Source organism: Ammospiza caudacuta, chromosome 20, assembly GCF_027887145.1.
Source record: "Ammospiza caudacuta isolate bAmmCau1 chromosome 20, bAmmCau1.pri, whole genome shotgun sequence".
NCBI classification, from domain to species: Eukaryota; Metazoa; Chordata; class Aves; order Passeriformes; family Passerellidae; genus Ammospiza; species Ammospiza caudacuta.
Window position 1 is genome coordinate 9,660,073 of NC_080612.1, and position 27,405 is coordinate 9,687,477.

Sequence of the window (27,405 nt, forward strand, 5' to 3'; positions counted from 1 at the left end):
TGGTGCTGAATAAATGCTGACTGATGCACCTCCTTCCCCAGAGGGGTTAGGGCTGGGTTAGCCAGAGTGCGCAGGGCTGCCTGGAGCACCGCCAGCAGCTGATGTTTGTAGGAAGAGCAATCCCTGCAGACACCCCCTAGTCAGTGTATTTATCACTGCCCTGCACGCAGGACAGACCCTGAAATCCAGTGTGCAGGACCTCTGGAATCTTCTGCTTTGCTTGGAGAGGAGGACAGGGATGGGTGAAGCAAGGGCAGAGAGTTTTCCTGGCATGGGCATGGCTTGTTCCAGCTGGGGCTGGACCTGTTGTGGTGGTTACATCAGAGACCATGAGGGGAGACAAGGGGCTCTCTTCTGCCTTCTTCCTTTAATGCCTAAAAGTTGTCCCCAGATTGGAATCTTTTAATCTCCACGCTTCCCAAGGACGCAGACTCTCCTCTTTCCAGCTCACTATTTGAACTGCAGTGGTGGCTGGCATTTCATTGATGCTGCCATCTCTTTCTGCCCTACCTCTGTCAAATCAAAGCTGCCTTCCCAGCGCTGAGACTGGAGCAGTAAAGCTGCAGCTCAGCCATCCTGAGGCAGAGGGACGGTGGGTGGTGGGCAGGGGTGGCAGCAGCCTCAGATCAGTGCCTTTGTTTGGTCTTCAAAACACTCTCAAACCACAAAGCAGCTTTTTTGTGCCTGTTTGTCCCTGCACCAGGGAGTGAGCAGTGGAGTATTTGGGGAGCAGGAGTTGCTCTTCAGTTCGGTGTTTCCCTGTAGTGCATTTCCCTGGTTCCTCCAGAGCTCTGTGCCTTTGAAGTCCGTGCGGCGCATCCGGGCTCCGGTTTCCTGCCTGGTGGTGCTGTGGGACAGAGCTGCCAGCTCCTGGCCCGTTTGCATCCTTTGATCCTAACCTCCTTTTTTTGCCCTGCCTCTTTTTGTTTTGTCTCCACCACCCCGTGCCCTGCAGATTCAGAGGATGACGGGGAGTCGGAGGCGGCGAAACAACTGATTCAGCCCATAGCTGAAAAAATCATAGCCAAGTACAAAGCCAAAGAGGAGGAGGCACCGTTGCTCTTCTTCGTGGCGGGTGAGGTAAGTGAAGAGGAGAGCACAGGGCTGTGTCCTGCTGGGTACAGGGACTGAGCTGAGTTGGGTGCTGCTGCTGTTGTTGTTGTTCATGGGGTAAACTGAGGCACGGAGCTACTGCAGATGTCAGGCAGCACAGAGCAAAGCCAGACTTGAGGCCTTGCTCAGTCTGTGTTCTCCCTAGCAAAGGGTTTGCTCTGAGATAGAAAAGCCTGAAGGTGGGAGAGGACAGGCAGAGTGGGGCAGTGGGAGGGAGTGGAGCTGCCATGCTGGGGCTGCTGCCTGCTCAACCCTGAGGCTGTGCAGGCAGGAAGGTGGCTGGGCAGGGGAAGAGGAGCAGGGTTTGGTTTTCAGCCTGACCCAGCTAGTGAAATTTTGGCTGTTTCTCTGAGCTGACCATGTTTTTCTTGGCTGGGATGGTATTTGAGGCATGTGCAGGCTGCAGTGCTCCAAGTCAAAGATCTGCTGGAGAGAATGGGAAGTGGGAAAACTGGAGGACTTCTGGCCTCCCTTGCATAGACACTTTGCCTTGCTGCAGTCTGGCAAACGAAGGTTTTGTGTCAAAAAAGCTCCCAGCACCCCCAGGCCTGCAGTTCCCCTCCCACATCCCTGCTCAGGGCCTGGGCAGGTGGCAGCGGCTGCGCCTGCTCCGTCCCCGCACGCCCACGTCACACTGCAGCGCTCCATGCGCGGAGCCCTCCGGAGCCGCCCTGCGACAAAAGGGTCCCCAGTGCCACACCCAGGCCCCCCCAGCCAGCCAGGCCCCCACTGCCACCTCCCACAGCCCCTTGGGCCCCCTCCGTGCAGCCGCTCCCGCTCCCACCACCGTAACGGGTCTCTGAGCATCCCAGCTCAGCCCCGCACCCTTGAATAAGTCCCTTGTTGGAAAGGGCTATTTTGGGAGGGTCCGGGACCTTCCCCCCTCCCCCAGAGCCTGGCTTGCCGGCTGTAGTGAAACATTGCTGCTATTCATGCAGCTCCCGACGGCCCTGCAGCAGCCAGCCCGAAGAATGGGGAGCGTCCGGCACATCCCATTCATCCGTCACCTCAATAGCCGGGAGCGCTGGCCCCGGGGCTCCGCTGGCCCCCACGCACAAAGCAGCCCGGCCATGGCCGGAGCAGGCGCCTCCCATCGCTCTCCCAGCACCGTCTGCACCGATTTTGCATTGATTAAAAAATATTCCTCGGTGCCTTTGTAAATAAAGGACGAAGGCGTCCCGACACCTGGGTGGGGGGCGGTTGAGGCGACGAGCCCAGCCCTGCTGGCCCTTCCAGCCACGTGGTCCAGCTGCGCCAGAAACCCCTGCAAAGGAAGGGGAGGCGCGAGCGGAGCTCCCCAGCACTGCAGAGCCCCGGCCGCCAACCAGGTGGATGGAATCCAGATTCCAGATTCCATTCCTGCCCCTCGGAAGGGGCGCGCAGGAACGCCCCGCTGCTGGTGCGGCACAGCCTGCGCTCGGGGATGAATCGCGCCAGCATCGGCTCTTTGCATCCCGCAGCCTTGGGAGGGATAAATCATTGCCTTTGCCTAGAGCTGAGCCTTGTCTGGTGAGGGGAGAGCAGCCCTCTCCTCCTGCAAGCAGCCTGCTGCTCCTGTGTGTGCCCAGACACTGGGACCTGCTGGTGGGGTCTCATTGTTGGCTCAAAGTCTTCATCCCATCCCCGTTCTTTGTTTGGTTCTGGGCGTGCTCTTGGGTCCCTTTGGTACCACCCTTGGTGAGCAGCGAGGCCATGGCTGTGCTGGCAGAGAGCTGGCAGTCCCCACATTCAGCACTTGTCCCCAGTTCCTTGAGCTGTGGGTGTCCCAGAGGCTCTGGGGTGGCTGGAGCAGCAGGTCAGTCTGGGAGCAGTGCCTCTGGGTTGGAGGAGTGTGTGTCCCATTCCAGCCTGGGATAAACCAACCCAGTTTGGTTCTGACACAAACCACAAGCAGAGCAGGCACCAAGATCAATGTTGCCTGCTAGTGCTGGTGCAAGGCCCAGCCTTGTGGGATACTCTGTGGCAGCAGCAAACTGCTCCTGGTCTCCTGGCTCTGCTCTTGACTCCTCTGTCCTTCTCCTTTTGGCCTCCAGGACGACATGACCGACTCCCTGCGGGATTACACCAACCTGCCCGAGGCTGCACCCCTGCTCACCATCCTGGACATGTCAGCCAGGGCCAAGTACGTGATGGATGTGGAGGAGATCACACCTGAAATCGTGGAAGCCTTTGTCAGCGACTTTCTAGCAGACAAGCTAAAACCCGAGCCCATCTAAGGGCCCCTGTGCCAACAGACGTTATTTAAAACCAGGTCTCTCTTCCGCCGCTTGTGGATTCTCCAGCGTGTCCTCACGCCCGACCCAGTATCCAACCTTCTTGTGGTGCCTTGTTTTACGCAGTGAATCCTTCTCCTAAGCAAACTCCTTGAGATGCACTTTCAGCAGGGAGTTGTTGGCGTTTGGAGACTTCGCTTGTGCTTCATGGTGATATATTCTCTAATAACCAGGCCAGAACTGTTACAGTATCGTTATTTTATCACGGCACTAGCTAGCAGGCAAATCTTTTTGCATGGTGTTCTTCCCAACGTATGCATCAGGCAGTGGGTGGGGTTCTTGGGGCTCTTTTCTTTCTCCTCCCCCTCCCTTCTTTCCTTTCTCACCACCCCTGCTGACTAAATGACTTCCAGGAAGCAATAAGGAAACTGTCCCCATCGCCCCTGGCCAGTTCATTCTCTCCCACGAAAGTGCCCTGACAAGGCCAAGAAAAAGTCTTAACTGCTGACAACCTCTGAAAGACCACGGCACAGCCAAGCTCTTCCTCCTGGGGGTGAGACCTTCCCTTGTGGGTTTGCCACCCCCCACTGCAAGCACCGACAGCCTTAGGCAGCGCTGGCTGTTGTGTCAGGGTCCATCCCCCTGCCATGGGTGGGTATTCCCTCTGTCCCTCCCACTCTGAGCCAGGAGGAGGATCACCACCGGGCTGCCCTCACCTCTCGTCTCTTCCTTGTGCTCTCCCTGTCCCCTCTCGTCCCTCTCTCTGGTATGAATTGTCCTCTCCCCTCTTTGTTAGTTGATTGAGCTGTTTTTCGTAGGTGTGTCCCAAACTCAATGTCAATGGTGCTGTTCTTTAAAAAAAATAACCAAAAAAACCCCTTCCCAAACCCTAAGAAAAAAAAACAACCCTCCCTCCCTAACCCAAGCAGCACAGCCGAGCCCTTGAAAAGTGACATTGTAAAAACTGTACATGGTGATTGGAACTTTGTAATAAAACTGTTACAATGACCTCGTCCCCGAGGTGCCATTGCTGTGTCCTGCTGTCACAGAGAGGAAACGTGTGGGGGACAGGAGCCCACAGCCTGTCCCCATGGATGGGGGGCTCCAGGGATTGTGTGTCCCCCTGGGCTCACAGCCCCTGCCTGTGCTGCTTTGCTGGCACTGCTCAGAGCTCTCCAGGAGGGAGGGAGCCCTTTGGCAGCCACTGGGGCGTTCCCAGCCTACACAGCCCGTGTTGTGCAAGCCCCTGCTTCTCCCTTTCAGCTCATTAGTCAGCCATGGCAGGATTAGGGCCTCCCCTTTTATTCTGCTGCAGCTTCCTGCCCTGCCAGGAGCTGGGAAGGGCTGCCAGCTCAGCCTGCATAAACCCAGCCCGTGGTTTGCATGTTTCAGGGGTTCCCCTGTTCAGCAGTGATGAAGTGACTGGGGAGCAGCTCCAGGAGCAGCCCAGCACCTCCCAGCAGTGTGGGCAGGAGGAGCTGGGACACCCCACAGCACAGCCATGGCCATGGCAGGGTTGGCAATGATTGCTGGAGCACAGGATCTGGGTAAGCACAGGCAGGACCCTTTCAGGCAGCAGCAATCTGGTCTTTGTGACCCAAAACCACAGCCAGGCTGGGAAGGACACACACTGTCAGCAGCAGCTGGGCTGGGGCTTCATGGATTTCCTGGATAAAAGAGCTGGAGCAGGGAGGAACTGGCTGAGGTGAGGCCAGGGCTGCTACCCTTCCCTTCCCTTCCCTTCCCTTCCCTTCCCTTCCCTTCCCTTCCCTTCCCTTCCCTTCCCTTCCCTTCCCTTCCCTTCCCTTCCCTTCCCTTCCCTTCCCTTCCCTTCCCTTCCCTTCCCTTCCCTTCCCTTCCCTTCCCTTCCCTTCCCTTCCCTTCCCTTCCCTTCCCTTCTCTCTAGCATCACCGTGTGGCCACCACATCCACTGGGAGCCACACGTTCAATCCAGCACTCTCCAGCCTTAAATACTCATTTACTACAAACCAAACAGCCCGAGCTGCTCTTTTATTAACCCTCAAGGAACCAAATGCAAGAAGTGCTCCTTCAGCACCCAAACCACAGTTCAGCCTGGCACAGGCAGCTTGTGCCTGCCATCCTCCTGCTTGTGCCTGCACAGCAGCTGCCTCCTGCCCTCGAAGAGCAGGATGCCAGCAGCGATAGCAGAGTTGAGGCTGTCCACGCCTGGCACCACGGGGATGAGCAGCCTCCTGCCCCCTGTGCTGGCTGCCAGCCCCAGTGCAGCTGGGCTCAGGCCCTGGGTCTCCCCTCCAACCACCACGGCCACTGGTACCTTTGCCCAGTCCTCGTAGTAATGCTGCACAGCCAGCTCTGGGATTGCTGCTCCCTCCTCATCCTCGTGCTCAGGAGCAGCCCTGGGGCTGGGTTTCACAGGAGCAGAGGCAGCCCCTCTGGGCAGGGATGAGCTGCTGGGGGTGTTGTTGTCGGCCACGCAGACCTGGGTGCCCGCAGGGAGGTTGGTGGGTACAGAGTCCCAGTCCAGGCTGGCGATGATGGGCACACGGAAATGAGCCCCCATTCCTGCACGGAGCACCTTTGGCTCCCACGGATCCACACAGCCTGGGAAGAAATGGGGAGGAGCAGTGACAGCACAGGGATCCACACCAAGGTGGGATTCACACCACAGCCAGCCATGCCAGCCACTCCTTACAAACTCTGGGGAACATCTCCAAGCACCTCATTCCTCCCCTTACCCCCGAACTTCTCTCTTACCTTTGGTGAGCAGCACTTTCTCGCAGCCTGCTCCTGCTGCAGATCTCAGAATAGTGCCCAGGTTTCCTGGGTCTCGGATGTTGTCGCAGATGAGGAGCAGGGGCAGGGAGTTGGCGAGCTGAGCTGCAGGGTAGGACATCTTGGCAGGGTCAGGCTTGGAAAAAATGCCTGAGGAAATGGAGTGTGACAGGTTTATGAGTGACCCACCCCAAGGAGAGGCCTGAAAGAGTTGGCCCAAACCTCACTAAAGATGTGCTGGAGGAAGCGTTAGGAAAAGCACCACCTAAAGGAAGTTTGAGCAGAGTTTGTCACTTGGCAAGGAAAACTTATTTTCCAGCAGTGCTATGTCTAAGGAAAGATTATTAAGAGAGTCATTATCCTAAATATGAAAAGTTTCCCTTTGGGCAGTGTTGCAACTGTTTCAGAGGCAACTTACCGAGAAGCCCCTGAGGAGTTACGAGGTCAGACCAGGTCTTGATGTCTTCAAATTTCACCTTAACCAAGCTGGCTCGTTTTATCTCAGCCTCAGGCAGCAGCTTCAGGTGCCTCAAGGTGCTGAAGAAGAGTGTCTGTGGCACAGCCCCTGCCTCCAGAGCATCCTTGATCAGCCTGTGCCCCTCCAGCAGAACCTTCCCGTGATTATCCCGAAACTTCTTTGACTTGGCGATAGTCACCACTTTTCTGTGGAGAAATCATTCAGGGAATGTGGCTGTGATGCTCACAACACCTCCAGTCTGACCTTCACCAGCCCCTCAGAGCTCCTCTGGGAGGTCACAAAGGTGATCTGAGGGATGGAGCACCTGTCCTAGGAAAGAAGGCTGGGCAAGGTGGCTCTGGGGTGACCTTTCAGTACCTGAATGGGAGCTGGTGAAGGACTGCGACAAGGGCCTGGAGTGCCAGGACAATGGGGAATGGCTTCAAATTGCCAGAGGGCAGGATTAGACGGGATATTGGGACGGAATTGTTCCCTGTGAGGGTGGTGAGGCCGTGGCACAGGTTACCCAGAGCGGCTGTGGCTGCCCCCGGATCCCTGGCAGTGCCCAAGCTTGCTTGGAGCTCTGTGGGAAGGTGTCCCTGCCCACGTAAGGGGTGGAACGGGACGGGCTTTGAGCTCCCTTCCACCCCAACCATTCCCCGGTACCCTCAGCCCGGCAGCGCCTGTCAGACCCCCCTCCCTCCCACGGGCAGCCCTTTCCCTCCAGCCCAGCGGGGCTCTGAGGGGCAGCACGGCCGAGCCCGCTCCCCGCGCTCACCCCAGCCTGCGGTCCCCGGCCGCCGCCTTCTCGTACCACAGCCCCGGCGCGGCCGCGCCGCGCTCCACAGCGGGCGGCGGAGGCGGCGGCGGCTCCTCCCGGGGGCTCTGCGGCTGCAGCACCCGCACGGGGCTCCGCCGCAGCGCCCGTACCCCGCGCCGCCCGCCCGGCTCCGCCCGTGGCCCGCGGGGCCTCAGCAGCGCCCGCCACAGCGCCCGCCAGGGCGCCGCCATGACACCGCCCCGTGACGTCACCGCGGCACCGCGCAGCGCCCCGTGACGTCACGGCCGCCGCCGCCATGGCCGCCCGCAGGGCGCTGCACTTCGTCTTCAAAGTGGGAGACCGGGCCCGCACGGCGCGGTTCTACCGGGAGCTGCTCGGCATGAGGGTCAGCGGCGGGGATCGCTGGGCTCGGGGAGTGGCGGCTGCGGCCGGGAACGGGCGGGTCTGCGCCCTCCGTGTGCCCGGGGCGCGGCCCTGGGGACGGGACGGGGACTGGGAACGGGGATGGGGAGAGGAACGGGGATAGGATGGGAATGGGGATGGGGACGGGGATAGGAATGGCATGGGGATAAAAAGGGGGTGGGGATGAGGACGGGGATGGGGATGGAATGGGAATGGGGTGGGGATAGGGTGGGAATGGGGACGGTGATGGAGACGGAGACGGTGACGGGGATGGGGAAGGGATAGGGATGGGGATGGGATGAGAATGGAATAGAAATGGAATAGAAATGAAATGGAACGGGATGGGGATGGGGTTGGAGCCGTTTCCTTCCTGCTCCCTCCCGCTTCCCCGGGCTTGGGGAAGGCGTTTCATGTTGGAATGAGGGGCTGGATCCCTGGGGTCCCCTCCCAGCCCAAGCCGTGCTGTGGCTCTCCAGGTGCTGCGGCACGAGGAGTTCGAGGAGGGCTGCAAGGCCACCTGCAACGGGTGAGTGCCCCGAGCTGTTATTCACACCAAAGTAAGGGTTATCTTGTCTTCTATTCAATTTCTTCCCTTGGAACATACAGCCCCCCACTCTGCAAGTGTGGTGTTATATTGAACATAAATACCACATCTATAAATTTGTTCTTAACTGAATTATTTCTCATCTTACCAGGAATTACATCCAGTTCCCACTGATTGTTTATATAAGCATGGCACTATCAGGGTTCCTGAGTTAAAAATCCCTCCTGTTAGCCCCAAAGGCTTTTGTAAAGAAAAAGGAATGAAAAAAAGAAGAAAGAGGAGCACATTTTATTCTAAAGTGGAAGGAATCTTACAGTTTGGTGCACTTTCCTATTTAGCAATAAGGAAGTGATTATGTAATTGCAGCTAATGAGCAGCCTGTGCCCTTAAAGCACTGTTAATGAGGTGGAATTGCTTTTATCATATGGGCATGAATGACAGCCCGGGGTCAAATCTGCCAGATCTCACTCTAGAAATGCAACTCCCCCTTGAAACACAAATACTTGCAGCTCTTGGTGGTTCATTGCAACACTAATGACATTAAAATATGGGTAATATTTATATTGCAGCCCTTATGATGGAAAATGGAGCAAGACCATGGTGGGCTATGGACCAGAGGACAATCACTTTGTGGTGGAGCTGACTTACAATTATGGCATTGGGGAATATCGCCTGGGCAACGACTTCCTGGTGAGTTCCACTGCAAGCAGCCAACCCTTCTCATGATAAACTCATTTACCTTAATAATTAGAAGCTCATTTGTTGTATGGGTTGTACCACCTGCCTTTTTTTTTTAATGCTGTTTGGTCCCTTCAACACTTCAGTGCTGCTTTTGTGGTTGTCTGCAAGATGGAAGAGCAGATTTGTGCTCACTTAAACATTTCTGGAGCTCTGCCTCTGCTCTGCTGTTTGCTGCCAGATCCACCAAGGAATGCTGAGCTAGGAAGGACTTGCTGCAGGAAAACACTCTTATATTTATTATTTTAATAATTTTTTTTTGTGATTTAGTGGCTGGCAGCAGGTGGAGCTCTTGTGTTTGCTGTGTGAAAACAAGTGATGCCTCTGCATCCACCCCATGGATTGTGTTGTGTTCTCTCTAGGGCATCACTCTGGTGTCCAGCCAGGCTGTGAGCAATGCCAAGAAGATGGGCTGGCCCCTCAAAGAGGTCACCTCTGGTGTCTTTGAAACTGAAGCCCCAGGAGGATACAAGTTCTACCTGGAAGACAAAGAAAAGCTCAAGCAAGGTGAAATATTAACCCCTATTGGTGTCCAACAGAGATTTACCAGTGGGGTGTCAGAGTGTGTTTATTTTGATGGCATTTTGTAAAACATAACACTTTTTTTATCGTTTCTCTGTTAATTCTCAAGAATACCCATGACATTAACTGTGGGTTTTAACCTATAATATGTTTGTAGCTAATTTGAAATTATTGCAATCCTCAAGATCCCGTGTGGAAGGTAACCCTGGGTGTCTCAGACCTGCAGAAGTCTGTGAGCTACTGGTCTGGCTTGCTTGGGATGAAAATATATGAGAAGGATGAGGAGAAACAAAGAGCTTTGCTGGGCTACGCTGATGACCAGGTCAGTCCTTGGAAAAATCACCAATTTCCTGAGAACAGAATCTTAAAAGGAAAAAGTTCTTAATTAAAGCAACTATGCCCTTAATTAGGAGTGTTTTAATTGAAGGTGTGTTGAATTGAAGCTTTTAAAAAAAGCAGAGCTGTTTGCTCTGGCTTGGTAGGAAAGGCGTGGATGGGGGATTTTGGAATCACCAGATGCTGGAGGAAAAGCTGCAGCCTGGAGAGCAGTGAGCAGTGTCCCTGCAGGCCAGGCTGTGTTTTGTGTTTTTCCCTGCAAGCCAGGCTGTTTTTCTGTTGCAGTGCAAGCTGGAGCTGAGGGTTGTAGGAGGGGCAGTGGATCACGGGACAGCGTTCGGCCGCGTCGCCTTCTCCTGTGCCAAGGACGAGGTACCAGCCCCCCTTCCCTCAGCCCTTTCCCATTTTTATTATTAACAAAACACACCTTTTTATCTTCCTGGCATTGAGGCGATTTGAGTTTGTTTTCTGTTTCCAGCTGCCCAGCATTGAAGCCCTGATGAAGAAGGAGAATCAGAAGATTCTGACCCCTCTGGTCAGCTTGGACACACCTGGCAAGGCCACGGTGCAGGTGGTGATTCTGGCTGATCCTGTGAGTGAAACTGGGAACAGGGATCAAACTGGGGTTAAATTCTCCTGGCCACTGGGTATAACTGAGCTGCTTCCTTCCAGGATGGACATGAAGTCTGTTTTGTGGGAGATGAAGCATTCAGAGAGCTGTCCCAGGTGGACCCTAATGGTGACAAGCTGTTGGATGATGTAAGTGACTGCATGTTCATTTTCTTCCTGATCAGAGATACATGTAATTTTTCTCATAAAAATAATTATATTTTAAAATATTTTTATTCATTTTTTATTATTTTTATATATTTATTTTTATTTTATTATTATATTCTGTTATATATTTTAATTTTCATTTATCCATAATTTTATTTTATTATTTTTATTATATTTTAGTATATATTTTATATCTTAACCTTATTTATATTTTGTTATTATTTTAATTATTATATTATTGTATATATATTTATTTTATTTAGCTATATAATTATTATTTTTTTTTTTTCATTTTCAGTTTTATTTATCTATATTTTTTATTTTACTATTATATTTTAGTATATATTTTTATTTTTAATCTTATTTATATTTTGTTAATTTTATTATATTCCAGTATATATTTTTATTTGTATTTATTTTGAAATTTTCCACATTTTGTTTTATTATATTTTATAATACATATTCATATTTTATTATAAATAACCATATTTATAATAAATATGAATGAATGAAATTGAATGATTATGAATGTCCATATTTTTATTACACATTTCCATGTTTTTATTATTTTTATAAATTTTAAAATTTATTTTTAAAATCTAATTTTTACTCATAAAAAATTGAGTTTTTCCTAGAAGCAAATTACCCAGGCTCGGTAAGGAAAATAAATCAATTTTTAAAGCTCACTTTGTGCCCTAGTTGGACTTGTCCAGCTTCACTCTTGGGGCATAGTCACATTGTTTGCTGTGGCATAGAACATTGGTTTTCAGTGTCAATTCTCCTTATTAATGGCTAAAAAATAATTAATCCCTCCAGAGAGAGAGGGATAAATTATTCCTGCTGTTCTGAGCACTTCCCCTGTCTTTGTGCAGGCCATGGCTGCAGACAAGAGTGACAAGTGGTTTGCTGAGCACAACATGAAGAAAGTTTCAGCTTAGCTGAGGAATGGCCTGGGCTGCTCCTCCGTGCCTTGGAGCCCTTCCAAGAAAATCCCAATCCTGTTAAAGAGCTGCCTTCCCAACCAGAGGCTGCTGGGATGTCCCGTGGTGGATTTTTGGGTTGATTTGAGCTGATGTCTCTGCCTCTCACATCTCCTCCTTCCCAAAAACTGGGGCTGTGCAGCAAAGGAGCAGCTGAGCCCTTGCCTTCAAAACCAGGGATCACCAGTCAAGAAAACCTCACATTTCTCTGGTGTTTGAAAAGAAAGGTGAACAGATTCGTTATTTTCTGATTAATTAATTTTATGATTAGTTTGCTTTAGCTGATGTTTATTTGCAGGCTAGAGAGGAGATTTTGAGGTAGCTGTGGCTACTCCCCCTCTCCAGTGGGGTGTGGGGTGCATCCCTTTATTGGGAACAAAGAAATGATCTGTGTGAGTGCTCCATCCTTGTTTCATTCCAAGGTGTTTCCCCAAATTCCAGGGGGAAATTTCACTCGAGAGCCCCTGGGGTGTTTCTCACTGGGATCCTGCTGTTACTGGGATGTTCTCACCCCTTCTCCAGGAGATTTCCATGGGCTGAGGCTGTGCTTTGGGGTTTGCAGCTGCACTGTCTGCTGAGGTGCCAGGGGCAGCTCAAAATAAGTTTTGCAGTTAGGTTTTGGTGAGAAATTTTTGGACATAACAGTTCAGAGTTTGTTCTGTTGGAATGAAGTCACTCTGCTGGAAATGCAGGGAGTCATTCCTGGCATTGTTTGTGCTGCCTGACTGCTCGTTTTCCTGATGAAAACCTTAAATAAAATACCTTAAATCTGATTTTCATTATGAAACTGAAATGAATTTCATGGAGAAGATCAGGCAGTGTTGGCACTTCTGAGCTGCAACAGGAAAAATTCCTGCTGCAATTTTGTCTGAGCTTTTCAATTCACTTTCAATGACGGTTTTGAATCCTACTGGTCAAATTAAACACGTTGATATTGCAGCATGACAATTAATTAATTAATTAAGCCTGATTAAATTAGTTTTAATGACTGTTTTGAATACTATTTGTCAAATTAAACATGTTGATATTGGAGCACAGAATTTATGAATGAATGAATTAATTAAGCCCACTTCAATTCGTTTTAATGTTGGTTTTGAATCCTATTCATCAAATTAAACACGTTGATATTGAAGCGTGGCAATTAATGAATGAATAATTAATTAATTAAATGCAGGTTTTGAATCTATTGGTCAAATTAAACACGTTGATACTGGAGCATGGCAACTAATTAATTAATTAAATATCGGCTTTGAATCCTATTGGGTGAATTAAATACGTTGATACTGGAGCATGGCAATTAATGGATTAATTAATTAATTAAATTAATTAATTAAATGAATGAATGAATTTAACTTAATTTGAATCCTATTGGTCAAATTAAACACGTTGATATTGGAGCACAGCAATTAATGAATGAATTAATGAATTAAGACCACTTCAATTCGTTTTAATGGCGATTTGGAATCCTTTTGGTCAAATTAAACACGTTGATACGGGAACGCAGCAATTAATGAAAGAATTAGTTAATTAATTAATTCAGCCCACCTCCGCTCCGCCGGGGGGCGCTGTGGGCTGGGGGGCGCGGCTTGCGGCGTGACGTCAGCGCACCGCCGCGTTGACGTCATCTCGCGGCGCCGCCGCCATGGAGCCGGCGGAGCGCGGGGCCGCGATGGCGCCGGGCTGCCCCGGGGGCCCGTGGGCCGTGGGCGAGGAGACGGCGATCCTGCACGGCGGCTTCCTGCTGGCCGCCCGCCTGCTGCAGCCGCGGCCGCTGCGGGAGCTGCGCAAGGCCGACTGGGCCCGCGCCGGGGTGCCCATCACGGACGCGCTGCGCGAGATCGGCGAGCGCTGCCCCTCGCCGCGGGGCCGCTGGAAGGAGGAGGCCGTGGCCATCGTGTGGGCCAAGATCCTGCTGCCCGCCCCTCCCGCGGCGCTGGAGTGGGGCTGGAAGGAGGACGGGTTCTTCTCGGTGGGCGCGATGATCCCCGATGTGAACCACACCGCGCTCTTCGAGCTGGTCAAGGCGCTGGGCGCGCCCCGGCTCTTGGTGCAGCTGCTGCTGGCGCTGCCCCCCGGCGTGTGCCGGGCACAGCTGGAGAGCTTGGTGCACTACATCTCCAGCGACACGTCCCCGTCCGACGTCAGCTTCTTCCTGGACGTGTGGTGGGAGGTGCTGAAGCACAGGGAGGGACAGGAGGATGCCACGGTGGCGGCGTTCGGCGCTCTGATCCATCAGCACGGCGGGGACCCCTCGCTGGAGGATGGGCTGCAGCCCCCCAAGAGGTTCAAGGGTGACCCCGCTGCCCCTGGGCTGCCGGCGGTGCTGCTGCAGGGGTTGAAGCAGATCCGAGGCTGCATCGCCCAGCCCCGCCTGAGGTGCCACGCCCTGGCCAACCTGGCCGAGCTGCTGTGCCTGTCCTCGGCGCTGAGGCCAGGGGACAGCCCCCTGCCCATCGCAGAGCACCTGGCTAAGCTGAGTGCCATGGTCAGGCTCTGGAGCAGTGACCCTGACAGCCAGTACCACCCCTGTGGGCTGGGGGAGAAGGTGAGGGAGGCACAGAGGAGCATGAGCCTCCTGTGCCTGACCAGACCCTCTCGTGAGGAGCTCTTTGCTGGCTTGGACTTGCTCTGCAGCTTGTTGCAGGCCTGGGGAGAGGAGCTGCAGGACACTCTGAGGGCAGCTGAGGAGCTGAGCTTCGAGAGCTACCGGCTGCTGGAGGCTCTGACCAGCCTTGGGAAGAACCTGGATTCCCTCTCAGAGACCACAGACCTGGGAGAAGGTGAGATACATCTGGTGTCAGAGCTGGCACAGCTCACCAGGGACTTCCTGAGGGACACCAGGGCTGTCCTGGAGGATCTGGACACCAGCCTGGTGTCTTCAGTTGCCATGGCCATCATTGCACAGAGGCTGGACCACCATGTGGACACCTGCTCTGTTTTTGCATCTGAAAAGACCTGGGCTTGTTCAAAGGCCTGGGTCGAGTGCCTGGTGGAAAACAAAGCTCTGTTCCAGACCCCTGAGCTGGTTTTGAAACTGCTGGAGACACTGGTGAGCTTTGCCACATCCCACCATGACAAGGAGGCCCAAGAGCTGCAGATGCAAGTGACCAAAGCCATCGTGGAGTGTTACACTGAGCTCTCACTGAGTGACAAGAACAAAGTGATCTCAGGTGTCCTGGCGTCCTGGGGTGGCCCAGGTGTGTCCCAGAACGTGCAGGTTGTCAGGGAGGGGTTCCAGGAGGACCTGAATGTGACTTTGAACCAGATCACAGAGAGTGTGTCTGACGAAGGCCTGGCCAGGGCTGTGGCTGCAGTGGCCAGGCTGACACTGCTGTCCCCCGAGGCCACAGTGAAGCAGGTTTGTCACCTTGCTGTGGTCAACCTTGGAGCACACCAGTTCCTTGCCCAAATCCTCTGCTCCTTCCCAGCACTGAGCTTCCAGGAGAGCCATGAGGATGCAGGCAGGCCAGGCAGCCTGGTGCTGAGGTGTCTGCAGGAGGCAGTGTGGGGGAAGCTTTCCACAGCAAGGGAAGAGGAGCAGTTCCTTCAGTTCCTGGCCTTTCTCATGCACCCAGGCTCAGCCACCCCCCTTGTGTCACCTGCAGAAGTGACCAAAGCCTTTGTCCTTCCCTGTCTGAAGTCAGACTCTGCTCAGATTGAGCTGAGCCTGCAGATCCTCAGTAAAGTTTTGGGAACACCGTCCTGCTCAGAAGAGCACTGGATCAAATCCTGCCACCCATTCCCGCTTCTCCTCAGCCTCTGCAAACTTCTGGATGGTTACACCAAGTACTGGCATCAGCCTAGGGAGCAGCTCTTCCCTTCCCTGGAGACCAAAGATGTGATTCTGAACGTCCTCTGCCAGCTCTGTGAGCTGCTGGGCCCAGAGATTTTCCCCTCCTCGGAGCTGTGGGTGCAGTCTCTGGCCTGGCTCCACAGGAAGGTGGCATCCCTGGACTGGACCGTGGGGCTCCGTCTGAAGAACCTTTATGGGGACCACTTCAAGAACGAGGTCCCAGCAACGCTGTTTGAGATCTGCAGGCTCCCTGAGGACGAGTGGACATCCCAGTCCTGGCCAGCCTATGGGCCGGGCAGCGGGCTGCTGGCGTGGATGGAGTGCTGCTGCGTGTCCCCCGCGCTCAGGGACACCATGCTGGCACTGCTCTCCGTCAACGTGGACAACCCTGAGGAGGTGAATCTCTTCAGCAAAGGCTTCCTGGTGGCTCTAATCCAGGTGCTGCCCTGGTGCAGCCAGGGTGAGTGGAAGAGGCTGGTGCCCGTGGTGGAGCAGCTGCTGCGCAGGCAGGTGCTGCACGTGCCCTACACGCTGGAGTACGTGCAGCACCTGCCCCTGCTCAACCTCCGCCCCTTCTCCTGCCACCTGCAGCTCTCCGTGCTCCTCCTCAGGGGCTTCCAGCTCCTCTGCAGCTCCAGCTGCTCCAGCTGGCTGCCCCCAGAGGCCTGGCTGCACCTGGTGCAGCTCTACTGCTCCAGCCTCACCGAGCTGCTGGCCTCCCTGCAGGCCACGGCGGGAGCCGCGGCCCAGCCCTGCGTGCAGGAGGTGTCCTTCACCTGCATCCAGCTCTTCTGCCACCTGCTGCACGTGGCTGCCATGCTGCCAGCTGGGGGTTGCGAGGAGCCCCTGCTGGTGGTGGCCCTGGAGGTGCTGTCCCAGTATGAGGCGTCCAGCAGGGCCGATGTGTCGCCGTGCGCCGCGCTGCGCAGAGCCAACGAGGGGCACTTCCTGCAGTCTGTCACCCACAGCCTGGGGCACCAGGAGCTGCGCTGCACCCTCCTGCAGAAGCTCAGCAAGCTGGGAGCACGCTCAGAGCACTGAGCTGGACCTTGTAAGATGTGTAATAAACCCTTGTTTTTCATTTTTGAGTTTGTTCCCTCCCTGCGGTGTTCCCCCACTAAGCAGTGGAAGTAGGAGTATAAAGATGGGTAGGAGGAGCCGCTTTGGTTTTCCATTGGAATAACTGGGCACAGCTGTTCCTGAGCCAAACTGCCAGTTCTGTGGCTGCAGCCTTGCCTGCTGGCTCTCTGCATTTACACAGCAGCCTCCAGCATCGAGGAAATCACTTCCCTCTGGCTGCTTTGCCACCAGCCCTCTCCTAGTCCCGGGAGAATTGCTGGTTTTGCCACGTGCTGCCTGAGGCTGGAAAGCAAGTTGGAGGCTGGGAATCGAGTTGGGTGAGTTCAGGACAGGCAGGAACCTTTGGAAATCCATGTGTGCTGCTTCTGCCCCGAGGTGGGGGTGCAGCAGTAACCCCACATGTAACGCCCCCACCCAGCAATGAACAGCACGTGGAAGAGCCAGCCAGTGGTGTGACTCAGAGAGGAAATCTTTATTGGTCTCCTGATAGTAAATAGGGCAGTGTTAGTGCAAACTGAGGTGCCTCATTGGCTGGGGTTTTTTTTGGTCCTTACATAAGGCACGTTATTCGCAATGAAAACAGTGAGATACAACATCTGTAAGGAGTTGCAGGAGTTTGTAACATCAGCTGGTCTCGGTGGTTACTGTGACTGTAGAGTCTCTGCAACAACAGCCACAGGTTGGAAGAGGCCCTTTTTGTTCTTTTACACTGTATCCAGAACGGCAGCTGTGGTTGGGATGAGATCCAACACCCAGAAGATCCAGGTTCCGCAGAGCTTGCCTGCTGGTTTCAGACAGAATGAAAGGCACAGAGTGGTCACAGGTCTCTGGGCATGGGGGCTGTGCCAGGGCTGTGCCAGTGCAGTTCCCTGCCTGGAGCAGGCACAGGAGGCTGCAGGAGGAGGTGGCTGTCCTGGCTGGTGCTGGCTGCAGGGGATGAGCTCAGCTGTGGTCTGATTGCACACATCCTGTGATGCAGGGCAGGCTGGAGAGCCTGTGCCCATTTTGCTGTGACTAAAAGTGGAAATGGGCTGAGCTGGTCGAGGATCAGCTCAGCATCCTGCTCTGGGGTTGCTGGTTCCTTCTGTGCAGCCCCAGTTGTGTCCCTGGCAGCCTCACGGGGTGGGATGGGGCTGCAGGGATGTTTGCAGGGTGTGGCGGTGCCAGCTGCAGGGCAGAGCAGGGCAGGGCGTGCCAGGTGGTGTTAAATACCTGCTGAGGGGATGCAGGCCAGGTAAAAGCAGCTGTGGTTGGGTGAGGGGAAATTGCACCCCTTGCCAAGGAGGGGCTCTGCACAGTGCTCTGTGTGTCGGTGGTGAGACAAGGACTTGGCAGGCTCCTGTCCCCATGCTGCCCTGAGACAGCAGAACCATCCTCCTGTCCTGGCATGAGCTTCTGCCCTGCTGGGAGCACAGGAGTGCCCCAGGACCGTCACAGGTCTGTAGTGAAAAGCACCCAAAAGCACCGGGTGGGTTGAGCGGAGCTTGACCCCAGCAGCAGGAGCAGGTGAGGTGCAGGTGGGAGGTCAGAACAGGGCTGTAGTGTAGAGCTGAGGTCAGCAAAGGTCGGGAAGGGCTCTGCAGAGCTGTGCTGCAGCTCCAGGCCTGCCTGGGGCCGCGGCAGGCCCGGCACAGGCTCCCCGTGTCCGGGGCTGGGCCCGCTCCAGCATCGCCGCGCCGGTGTCCGGTGTCAGCGCCGGGGGGGCTGGAACAAACCCCTCTCGTGTAACCCTCGGGCCGCAGAGCCGCGTCCCAGCGGGAATGTCGCTGCTTCCAGGCCGGTTCCCCTCGGCAGGGGGACACGAGCAAAGCCCTCCCAGCCCCGGCTGTGCTGCCCGGAGGCGCTTCCAGCGGAGCCGCCGCTCCCTGAGGGACGCTGCCCCGTGCCAGCCCCGCCGTTATCAGCTCCGTTATCTGCTCCGGTGCGCGGCAGAGCTGCGGTAGAGCCGGGCGGCCTTGCGGCAGATGAGCGTGAACCAGTAGAGCTGGGGGGCGATGAGGGACGCGTTGGCGATGTTGCAGTGCAGGGGGATGCGGAACGGCACCAGGTACGCCGGGATCCCCACCTGGCGGCCGTACGCCGCGTACATGAACGGGAACAGGAGGATGCGGCACAAGAAGAAGGTCACCAGGACGATGATCCCGTTCACCTTGTGCAGGAGCGTGTCCTGCATTTTGAGCTGGGGAGGAAGGAGGTGAATGTGGGGTGAGCAGCATCCCAAAGCTCCGGGGCACTGGGAGCATCCTGGAGGGCTGGAGGAAGGGGAGTGGGAAGGGATGGAGGAGGGCAGAGGGCAGGGGTGGGAATGAACGTGGTGCAGGAGAGGGCAGCACCAGCCCAAGGCACAGCTCCCAGCTCTGGGGTGCCATTGGGCTTCGTGGTGGGAGAAAGGGAGGAAGGCAACGCTGCCAGAGAGATCTGTGCTACAGCTGTGGGGCTGCCCCTCTCTGAGACACCCCCAGCTCAGCCATGCTTGGAGAGGGGCTGATGGAGCCTGGAGCAGGGAAAGGGGATGAACTGCAGCTGGGGCCTTCCCAGCCCTGAGCCCCGTCCCTCCTGACCTACCTGCATGAGGATCTTGCCCAATGAAACAAAAGGCGTGCTCAGCTCTGCTGTGAAGATGCAGCCCACAAAGAAGTCCCCCAGCTCTCCCCTGAAGTGCTGTAAAGAAAGGCAGCACTGAGCACGGGGCCCTGCAGACACCCAGCACGTCCAGGGGGTCCTGGACTCCTGCAGCAGCCCTTACCTGGGTGATGGGGGTGAGCACGACGAGGATGAAGAGGTGGTGGGTCACCATCAGCCTCTCCTGCAGGAGGAAGCTCCACACGCTGGCCAGGGAGTGCTTCTTCTCCAGGATCCCCTTCTCCTGGCTCTTGTGCCAGTGGCACAGGTACATGACATAGATGTCATAGGTCATGTAGGGAACCAGCACCCAGACATACTCGACAGCCAGCCAGTGCCTGGGGAGGAGCAGCACACACAGAGGCATCACAACAGCTCCCAGCACTCACTCTGGGAGATAGAAGAGTCTTTAGGACTGAAATGGCAGCATTTCAATGGATTTTGAAGCTGAATTTTAACTCTGTTTGGCTCAGGCTGAGCCAGAGAAAGGTGCCTGGTACGTGTGGAGGAAGGATCTCGGTGCTGACCCTGCTGCTGCTGGGCTGTGCCAGGCACTGAGCTCAGCCTGGCCAAGCACAAACACAGCACTAAGGATGGATCCTGATTAGTCCCACAGCCAGGTGGTTGCTACACAGAGGCACAGCATTTTTTGGTGTCCAGCACCAAGCCAACACCTTTGCACAGGTGGTCTCCTCCCTAAGCCCTCAGACCCCCAGAGCTGGTGCTTGGTGGTGGAAATCCCCAATCCTGGGTCTCTCCTGCCTGTCACACTGCACCAGCTGGCTGCCTAACCCAGGGAATGCTCGGGAAGCACGTGGAGAACTCAGAGTTAAGAGATGGCTGGCCTGGAGTTTGGAGAGTGAAGCACAAAATATCCAATATAGGCAATAAACCCCCAAGAGGCGTTTGTCAGTTGGGAAATAATTGCAGGCAGCTGCCTGTTCCCAAAGCATGTTGGAATCCTGGTTGCACAATCTGGGCAGCAGCAAGCCCTGCTCTGCAGGGACACCAGCCTCCTTAAAAAGTCCTGCATGAAATCACACTGATTTAAAAAAAAAAAAAAAAAAATTAGACAAAACCACCCTTTGCTGCTGCTTGGAGAAACGTAGCTTGGGGCTCAAATCTCTTTTTGCTCTCTTGCCATCCCAAGAAAAAAAATTGTTGTGGCAGTTCTGCTCCAGATGGGAAGATGTGAGTGGTGTGAAGCACGGGTGGCAAGTGATTGTGTTTGCTAAACTTGCCCAGGGCTTTGGAGGGCAATTACAGCACCAACAATATAACGATTGTCTGCCTCTGTAAATAAACTGGCAAATTTTGCTGCAACCTTTGTGATGCTTCCTGGCTCGCTGTCTTGCTGTCATCCTCCCTGCTGAGCACTGGGCTCAGTTTCCTCCAGATTCAAAGAAAATCTAGGTCTCTGCCCACAAAGTGTTTGCACAGAGCCCTTGGCCTCGAGTACACCCAGGCAGGGAGACAGCTCTGGGGGAAGGAGGGCTGCTGGCAGCACCTGCTGTCTGTGTGGCTTTGGGATCCGTCATCTGCCTTATCTCTACAGCATAAATTTTATTTCAGAACAAAAAGATAACTCATAGATTGCCTGGGTTAAGCAGGTGTGAGGATCTGGGTAGATATCACTACCTAGAGCAAGGCAAGATAATTCATATCTGTTGTAAAGACAGGTGTGCTGTGGCCAAGGTGGCAGCCATTCCTAAAATTCACCATAAAATCAGTGTGTGACAGTCAAATTCCAGCTCAGCATAATTATATTCTTCCCTCCTGCAATCTTCTCTGCTAGTCTGGATAATAGCTCTGTTTTTAAGCCTTCTGACCCAGATTACACTATCACTCCTCCTGAGAGCCACTTCTGGGCAGTTTATCTCAGAGCACAGAGGAAAAGGCAGCAGGATTTTCCTTCAGAGCAAACTCCATCCCAACTTTACCATTTCTGGACTCTTTCAGAATCCTTTTGGATACACCTCTAAAATCAGTTCTTACCAGGTCTGCTTGACTCTGGAGCAATTTCAGTTTCCAGTAAGGAGGCTCCCTACCCTTTCAGAGCTTTGATATCTGTATTTTTGTTATGTACAGCCCCTTTTCCACGTTCCAGCCCATCCTTTGAGGGCACTGTGCTGGCAGAGCACCCCCAGGCCTGAGCAAGCTGCTGCTGTTTCAGGGGCTGTACAGCCAGCACATTGCCCAACCCGAGTGGGGCAAAGAGGAGCACGAAACCGATTTTCCTCTCCCCTTTGTACAATGTGCAATGCAAGCCTTTGGCAGAGCACATCCCCAGGGGGCTCTGCCTTACCTGTCGTGCACCACGTTCTTGCAGCTGAGCATAACCGTGATCCCCGACACCGTTGCCATCGCGGCTTGGACCGTTGACACCAGCCTGAAACGGACGGAGAGGAAAGGGCTCACCCCAAAAGTGACCCCAAACGGGCCGGGGCTCGGGGCTGCCACCAGGAGAGCGGGTGGCACCGGGATGCCCGCTCCGTGCACACCCCAGCGGCTCGTCATGGCGAGGACGTGTCGGGGTGGCCGTGCCAGGGGGAACCGTGCCAGCTCCCGTCCCTTCCACCCCCGTGGGCCCGGGGAAACGCTGCCGGTTCCCCGTGGGCAGAGGGAGGGAGGGATGGAGAGCTGCAGCGGAGCATCCCCGCCCCGACAGCGGTACCGCGGCGCGGGTCCGGCCGGGCAGAGATGCCGGTGCTCGGGGGATGCTCTCACTCGGGGGATGCCCGTTCTCCGGTGGGATGCCCGTTCTCCGGTGGGATGCCCACGCTCGGAGGGATGCCCGCACTCGGGGTGCTGCTCCTGCCGCCGGTCCTTGCTCCCCCCGCTCGGGCCAGCCAAGGATCGTCCCCCGGAGCGTCGCGGCATCCCCGAGTCCAGGCTCACGGCCGGCGGGACTCGGTGCTCGCGGCCCGCCCGGATCGCTCCCGGTCCCCATCCCGGTCCCGCCGCTGCCGCCCGTACCTGCCGCTGAGGAGGATGCGGTCCTTGAGGCTCAATGCCGGGGCGGCCCAGCGCAGCAACCGGATGCAGAGGATGAAGAGCCCCGGGAAGAAGGCGGAGGCGAGGGCCAGCGTCCGCCACATGGGGACGAGCGCGCTGTCTCCCGCCGCTGCTTGTCAACAGCCGGCCGGGCGGCGGGAGAGCCCGGCTCGGCTCGGCTCGGCTCAGGTAGGTCCGGCTCTGCTGCCCAGGCTCGGCTCGGCTCGGTCCGGACCAGCCCCGCCGCTCCCGCCGCTGCCGCCGGGACGCGCCCCGCTCCGCCGGGCGGAGGCTCCGCCCCCGTCCGGTTAAACCCCGCCCACTCAACGGAACCACGCCCATCCCGGCACCTCCCCGGTGCCCCGAGCCCCGCCCCGCCGGCGGCCCCGCCCCTCCCGCGCGCTGCCGGCGGAAGCGGCGCCGCCATGGAGGAGGACGAGCCGGAGCTGGAGGCCGGGCTGGAGGCGGCGCTGGAGCTGGCGCCCGCCGTGCAGGCCGCCATCGAGCAGGTGCGCCGGGCGGGTCCCTCCGCGCAGGGGACAGGTGCGGGCACGGCCCGGGGCCGCTCGGTGAGAGCCCGCGGCCGGCTCCGAGCCCCTCCCGCCGGCTCCGGGCCTTCCGCTGCCGGGCCCGGGGAGCCCCGCGCTGGCCGAGCCCCGTCAGCCCCTGTGGGCTCCAGCCGGCCGGGCCCGCGTCGGGGGCTGAGCGTGGCTCGTGGTGTTCCCGTCGCTGTTGCAGACGCGGTCCGGGTGTGCAGAGCAGCCCCGTGCGGCCCGGTGTCCGTGGCTCGGCTGGAATTGGGGTAACGGGAATGTCCTGGTTCTGTTGTGGTGAAACACACATTCAGAGGGTGCTGGCACTGCCCAGGATCCCCAGGGAATGGGAATGGGCACGGCCCCGAGGCTGCCAGAGCTCCAGGGGTGCCCAGCACTGATCCCTGACTGCGCTTGGAGTGGAGCTCCTGAGCAGCCTTTATCTCCCATCTCACCCTCTTGTTTCATCTGCTCTTAATACCTGTGCAGATTTGGGGTTTGTGGGGTTTGATTGAGTGTGAGTTGGGCACCGCTCCAGGGGTGCCCAGGGTGGGGTTGTTGGGGCTCTGTGCAGGGCCAGGGCTGGGCTGGATAATCCTTGTGGGTCCCCCATAACTCAGGGTATTCTGTGTTCCAGTGTTCCCTGAAACCCTTCCAGGCACCTGGAGCCCACCTGTAAGAACCCAGGGTCAAACCGTGGCTCGAGCCTGCCCTGCCCCGCCTGCAGTGACTCTTCCATCCCAAGGGCTCTTCCTGGAGCAGAAGTCTGGGCAGCAGCAGTGTCCGCCTCACAAAGCAGCACTCAAATTTAACTTTTTGCACTTTCTTGAGTGTTGAGGTTTGTGGGTCGCTTTTGGTGGCTCTCTTTGAAGAGCAGAGGGTGACTTGGGAACTGGTAAATTAAATAGCAGCTTCTAAAGGGGACCTAGAGCTTGTCCAGAGAAAGAATCCTCTGCACTTGTAGACATGAGTTTTTGAGCAGCGGAGAACCCATCACATGCCTGGCTGAATTATTTTAACAAACATTAAAGCTGTAGGAAAATATTCACGTGCTGAACACTGGGAGATGCTGAGGATGACACCACCTGCTGCTTTCCATTTTCCTCTCTAGCACCTCTCAATAACCCTGTTGTTCCTGTCAGTGCTCCTTAACCAGTTTTGGGGCAGAAGCTGCCCGTTTCTGGTTAAATGAGCAGAGCAGGCTCAGCTGCCGTGCCGGAAGCGGGGTGGGGAGCACAGGCAGGGCTGGTGCCCCACCAAAGCCAGGCCAGCACTTTCTGATTAATGGGTTGTGACAGATTGCTGGGAGTGACTGCTCCTGCAGCTGCTCCAGCTGCCTGCAGCACTGATCCCTGTCTGCACTTGGAGTGGGGCTCCTGAGCAGCCTTTATCTCCCATCTCACCTCTTGTTTCATCTGCTCTCAATACCTGTGGAGATTTGGGGTTTGTGGGGATTGGTTGAGTGTGAGTTGTGAGCAGCATGGGCTGGGTGTGATGCTGCAGTTTGCTCTTACCGTGGGGTGATGTCAGAGCATTTTCTTCCTTCACCACGGCCTCGTGCAGGTTTGGCAGCTGCCTGCTTCTCCTGGGCCACAGGAGTCACTGGGAAGGCTTCCCAGGAGGGCTGGTTCACGCAGAATTTGCTTTAATCTCACAAAATCACTGATTTCACAGTGCAAAATGTGTAAAACGTTGTGTTTCATGTGCCCAGGTGTGAAGGCTTTCGGTGAGCAGGGGGATGCTGTGGGATCAGCTCTGCTTTTGCCAGAGGTTGGCCATGATGGCTCTGTAAATGTGGGACAAATAGCAGAATCATGGAATACTTTGGGTTGGAAGGGACCTTAAGGACCATCTCATGCCTTCCAGCATCCCAGGCTGGTCCAAACCTCATCCAGACTGACCCTGACCCCTTCCAGTGATGGCACATCCACAGCTTCAGTGTGCTGGCAGAGAAGGGAAAGCACCACACTCCAGTCTGTGGGGACAAAAAGCAAATCCTGGCAGTCGTGTTTGTGTTGTTTGAGCTGCTGAGGAGAGATGAGATCTGTTTGCACCACAGCTGCTCTTTCCCCCTGCCCAAACCATTCAGCAGATTGTGTTTCTCTTCTGTGAAAAGTGGCAAACCCAAGTCTCCAGAGAGCTTGTACAGCCACTCCTTAATTCGTCACGTTTCTGATTCCAGGGCTGTGGAAAGCAAACCCTCTAAAAAGAGCAGGGCAGAGCCTCAGTTTTTTCAACAAAAGCATCAGCATGGTTTGGGATACAGAGCTCGTGTGTCCTGGGAATTCCTGGATGGATGGGTTGTGCCAGGGCTGTGTGTGTGAGTTATCTGTGTTGATCCAGGCTGATAGCCACAGGAATTTTGGGAGGTCACAGCCCTGCAGAGCATGTGGATGCTCTGCTCCTGGCCACTTGTTAGAGAAATGCTGTGAAACACAGCTGGAAGTGGGTGCTGAGGGAATTAAAAGTTGTAGAAGCTGTGTAAAGTTACAGAAATCACTGATATTGGTTGATTGTGTTTGTTTTCCTCCCTCTTTCCAGGTATTTCCCAGCCAAGATCCATTGGACAGAGCAGATTTCAATGCTGTGGAGTATATTAATGCTCTCTTTCCCACTGAGCAAGTAAGTAATGCTCCAAATACTCTCAGGCTTCACTTCCACACTTTTTACTATCAGATTTTAGTTGCACCCTTTACTATCAGGGTAACCTGATAGCAAATGACCAAAGCAGTGTTTAAACCTGTACCCAACCCTTTCATTATAAACAGTAGCACAGGAAATGAAGCTTTAACAATAATCACTTCTTAAATTTGCAGCTCACAGTGTTACTGTCATTATGTGGTGCTTGCTGCAGTTAAAGTCCTGCTTTGATTTGTAGAAATAAATTAATTTTCTCTGTAGATGGAGTAAATGTCATAACTTGCCATATATCAATCATTGGTGAGTTCCTGGGGTTTTCAGCCAAATCAGGCAGGTCATGCCTGTACAACATCACAGGAGAGTTTGAACCCAATTATTTATTTTGAGATTTAAACAATGATATTGCTGTGGGCCCACATCCCTGCTTTGTGTTCCCAACTTCAGCCCCAGGGGGAGTTTTGGATTAACCTCTTGCCAAACAGAGATGTTTCTACAGGTGAATTTTGCGTCTTGAGGCTGCTCCAACATCTCTCATGTCTGAGATCCTGTGCAGCACCCTGGTTTTGCCTTGCAGCTTTCTCCAGTGCTGTGGCTTGGCTTTTTTCCCCTTTGCCAGCAGGGAGGAGCTGTTTCCCCAGCAGTGCCTTCTCTGCATCCCCTCCCAGGCTGTTTTCTGTGGCTCTGGGCTCTGCAGGGGGGTCTCAGCCCCAGGGCTCTGTCCCCATGCCCGGTGCCCACTGGAGGTCACTGTCACACCGTTCTGCTGGCAGAGCACAGCTCAGCGATGGGGGGAGCCTGACCTGCCTTTTTCTGCTCTTTGGCATGTGGCAGAGAAGCAGCTGAGGTGTTGTCTCAGCTCCTCCACGTGTAAAACAAAACCATTGCTCTCCTCTTCCCCAAAACCCCTGTGTGATGGAGTGTTTGGGATCACAAATTCCTCTGTAAAACATTCACCTTTGGGATCACAAATTCCTCTGTAAAACATTCACCAGTTCACTTCTCGCTGATATTTTTTTTTTTCTATTCCAGTCTTTGGCAAACATTGATGAAGTCGTGAACAAGATCAGGTTGAAAATAAGGTAAATATTTATATTTCTGCATTTCATTGCATCTCAGGTCTGATTGTGACCAAGGCTTCATAAAGTGCTTCAGGATTTAGTTTGTTTAAAAGGCATGGATAGGACCAGCTTCAAGTCTAACAGTGGCACAAAACAATTATAATTTTTATGGCATAGAAACAATTATAATTTTTATATTTCACTTCTATTATGTGTCCTTCAGGCTGTTTAAACTGATTTGTTGCAAAGTGCAGCTTTGAAAAACAGCTAAGAACCAAAAAATACCAAATTTTAGTGCAGTTTGAAGGCTGAGTGAGCAAACTACCCAAAAGACTCAGTTGCTAAAAATTCATTGTTTTTAGGGTTGGAATATAAATTGTAAAAACTCCCACTCTGTATTTTTAAATTGTCATTATTGGTCCGAAAAGTACAAAATAAACACAAATGTGCATGAAATAATTAAATTTTCTGTGCTGGCTGATACTGCCAACATGAAATGATTGAGACAGCATTTTCACATGTGGGAAGCTGAAATGCAGACAGACAAGGGAGAGCTGACAATATTGCTTAAGGGAACAGGAATGCAAGAGACCCTGGGTAAATTAGGAAATGGATTTTTATTTTTGCAACAAGACTTTGAAATTGTGCGAGATAGTGCCATTGAACAGAGAGGGAGGGGGGAAATAATGAGTTTAGCATTGGTTAGAGCAGGTTTTTTTGTTGTAAATTGGTTCTGTAGCTCTCAGGACTCCCCGAGTTGTTTGGGTCAGGCTCCCAGAGCTGGGTTTGACACTCTGGGGTTTTTCCTGCAGGAGGTTGGATGACAACATCAGAACTGTGGTGAGGGGCCAGACCAACGTGGGACAGGATGGCAGGCAGGTATGTGCAGTGCCAGGGCCTCTCAGCTTGGCATCTCACCCCGAGGAATGGCTCTGGCAGGCAGAACTCCACTGCTGCTGTTCTGAGATGTTCCTGTGCCTCTTGCACTGATGAGCGGCTCACTCAGCAGCTGCTGTGCCCTGCCTCTCCCTCTGAAGGGAAGGGAGTGAGGAATTGATTTAAAGATC

At 54.4% G+C, this 27,405-nt stretch overlaps 6 protein-coding genes across 7 annotated transcripts in view; 4 read left to right on the forward strand and 2 right to left on the reverse strand.

Annotated features, from left to right (window-relative positions):
• NXN (nucleoredoxin) overlaps positions 1–4,298 on the forward strand; it is a 46,553-nt gene extending 42,255 nt beyond the window's left edge. The window contains exons 7-8 of the mRNA XM_058817773.1: positions 956–1,080; positions 3,147–4,298. Coding sequence (XP_058673756.1) covers positions 956–1,080; positions 3,147–3,329 — 308 coding nt within the window. The 3' untranslated portion in view covers positions 3,330–4,298. The remainder of the gene's footprint in view (positions 1–955; positions 1,081–3,146) is intronic.
• Positions 4,299–5,334: 1,036 nt separating this feature from the next.
• On the reverse strand, positions 5,335–7,549 carry MRM3 (mitochondrial rRNA methyltransferase 3). The gene is made up of 4 exons (XM_058818049.1): positions 7,317–7,549; positions 6,500–6,744; positions 6,064–6,231; positions 5,335–5,910 (listed from the first exon to the last, which is right to left on the reverse strand). Exons 1-4 carry the CDS (start codon positions 7,547–7,549, stop codon positions 5,396–5,398), a joined length of 1,161 nt encoding a protein of 386 aa, XP_058674032.1. The 3' UTR covers positions 5,335–5,395.
• A 53-nt stretch (positions 7,550–7,602) lies between these two features.
• On the forward strand, positions 7,603–12,391 carry GLOD4 (glyoxalase domain containing 4). Its single transcript, XM_058817774.1, has 9 exons — positions 7,603–7,704; positions 8,198–8,247; positions 8,835–8,955; positions 9,366–9,510; positions 9,711–9,847; positions 10,147–10,233; positions 10,340–10,453; positions 10,534–10,620; positions 11,511–12,391. The coding sequence occupies exons 1-9, from the start codon at positions 7,615–7,617 to the stop codon at positions 11,574–11,576; spliced, it is 897 nt and encodes a 298-aa protein (XP_058673757.1). The 5' UTR covers positions 7,603–7,614; the 3' UTR covers positions 11,577–12,391.
• Positions 12,392–13,260: 869 nt separating this feature from the next.
• On the forward strand, positions 13,261–16,452 carry GEMIN4 (gem nuclear organelle associated protein 4). Its single transcript, XM_058817910.1, has one exon. It carries the CDS (start codon positions 13,261–13,263, stop codon positions 16,450–16,452), a length of 3,192 nt encoding a protein of 1,063 aa, XP_058673893.1.
• Positions 16,453–16,954: 502 nt separating this feature from the next.
• TLCD3A (TLC domain containing 3A) lies at positions 16,955–22,307 on the reverse strand. Its single transcript, XM_058817902.1, has 5 exons — positions 22,090–22,307; positions 21,419–21,502; positions 19,238–19,451; positions 19,057–19,152; positions 16,955–18,670 (listed from the first exon to the last, which is right to left on the reverse strand). Exons 1-5 carry the CDS (start codon positions 22,209–22,211, stop codon positions 18,401–18,403), a joined length of 786 nt encoding a protein of 261 aa, XP_058673885.1. The 5' UTR covers positions 22,212–22,307; the 3' UTR covers positions 16,955–18,400.
• A 219-nt stretch (positions 22,308–22,526) lies between these two features.
• Positions 22,527–27,405, forward strand: part of VPS53 (VPS53 subunit of GARP complex) — a 64,213-nt gene continuing 59,334 nt past the window's right edge. The window contains exons 1-4 of one of the 2 annotated variants that reach the window (XM_058817690.1): positions 22,527–22,616; positions 25,182–25,262; positions 26,310–26,359; positions 27,151–27,217. In XM_058817690.1, coding sequence (XP_058673673.1) covers positions 22,533–22,616; positions 25,182–25,262; positions 26,310–26,359; positions 27,151–27,217 — 282 coding nt within the window. In that variant the 5' untranslated portion in view covers positions 22,527–22,532. Of the gene's footprint in view, positions 22,617–22,715; positions 22,910–25,181; positions 25,263–26,309; positions 26,360–27,150; positions 27,218–27,405 lie in introns of those variants that run through there. The other variant, XM_058817691.1, reaches the window with a different exon arrangement.

What these genes read in the sequence shown, in the direction of transcription:
- MRM3 (XM_058818049.1), bottom strand. Translation starts at nt 7,549, where the DNA reads ATGGCGGCGCCCTGGCGGGCGCTGTGGCGGGCGCTGCTGAGGCCCCGC. An exon ending in AACTCCTCAGGGGCTTCTCG is followed by an intron (nt 6,232 to 6,499) that starts GTAAGTTGCCTC and finishes CCATTTCCTCAG; the next exon opens with GCATTTTTTCCAAGCCTGAC. An exon ending in GAAAGTGCTGCTCACCAAAG is followed by an intron (nt 5,911 to 6,063) that starts GTAAGAGAGAAG and finishes ATTTCTTCCCAG; the next exon opens with GCTGTGTGGATCCGTGGGAG.
- GLOD4 (XM_058817774.1), top strand. Translation starts at nt 7,615, where the DNA reads ATGGCCGCCCGCAGGGCGCTGCACTTCGTCTTCAAAGTGGGAGACCGG. An exon ending in GCCTGGGCAACGACTTCCTG is followed by an intron (nt 8,956 to 9,365) that starts GTGAGTTCCACT and finishes TGTTCTCTCTAG; the next exon opens with GGCATCACTCTGGTGTCCAG. An exon ending in TGGTGATTCTGGCTGATCCT is followed by an intron (nt 10,454 to 10,533) that starts GTGAGTGAAACT and finishes GCTTCCTTCCAG; the next exon opens with GATGGACATGAAGTCTGTTT.
- GEMIN4 (XM_058817910.1), top strand. Translation starts at nt 13,261, where the DNA reads ATGGAGCCGGCGGAGCGCGGGGCCGCGATGGCGCCGGGCTGCCCCGGG.
- TLCD3A (XM_058817902.1), bottom strand. Translation starts at nt 22,211, where the DNA reads ATGTGGCGGACGCTGGCCCTCGCCTCCGCCTTCTTCCCGGGGCTCTTC. An exon ending in AAGAACGTGGTGCACGACAG is followed by an intron (nt 19,452 to 21,418) that starts GTAAGGCAGAGC and finishes GCTCCTCCCCAG; the next exon opens with GCACTGGCTGGCTGTCGAGT. An exon ending in TGGGCAAGATCCTCATGCAG is followed by an intron (nt 18,671 to 19,056) that starts GTAGGTCAGGAG and finishes CTTCCTCCCCAG; the next exon opens with CTCAAAATGCAGGACACGCT.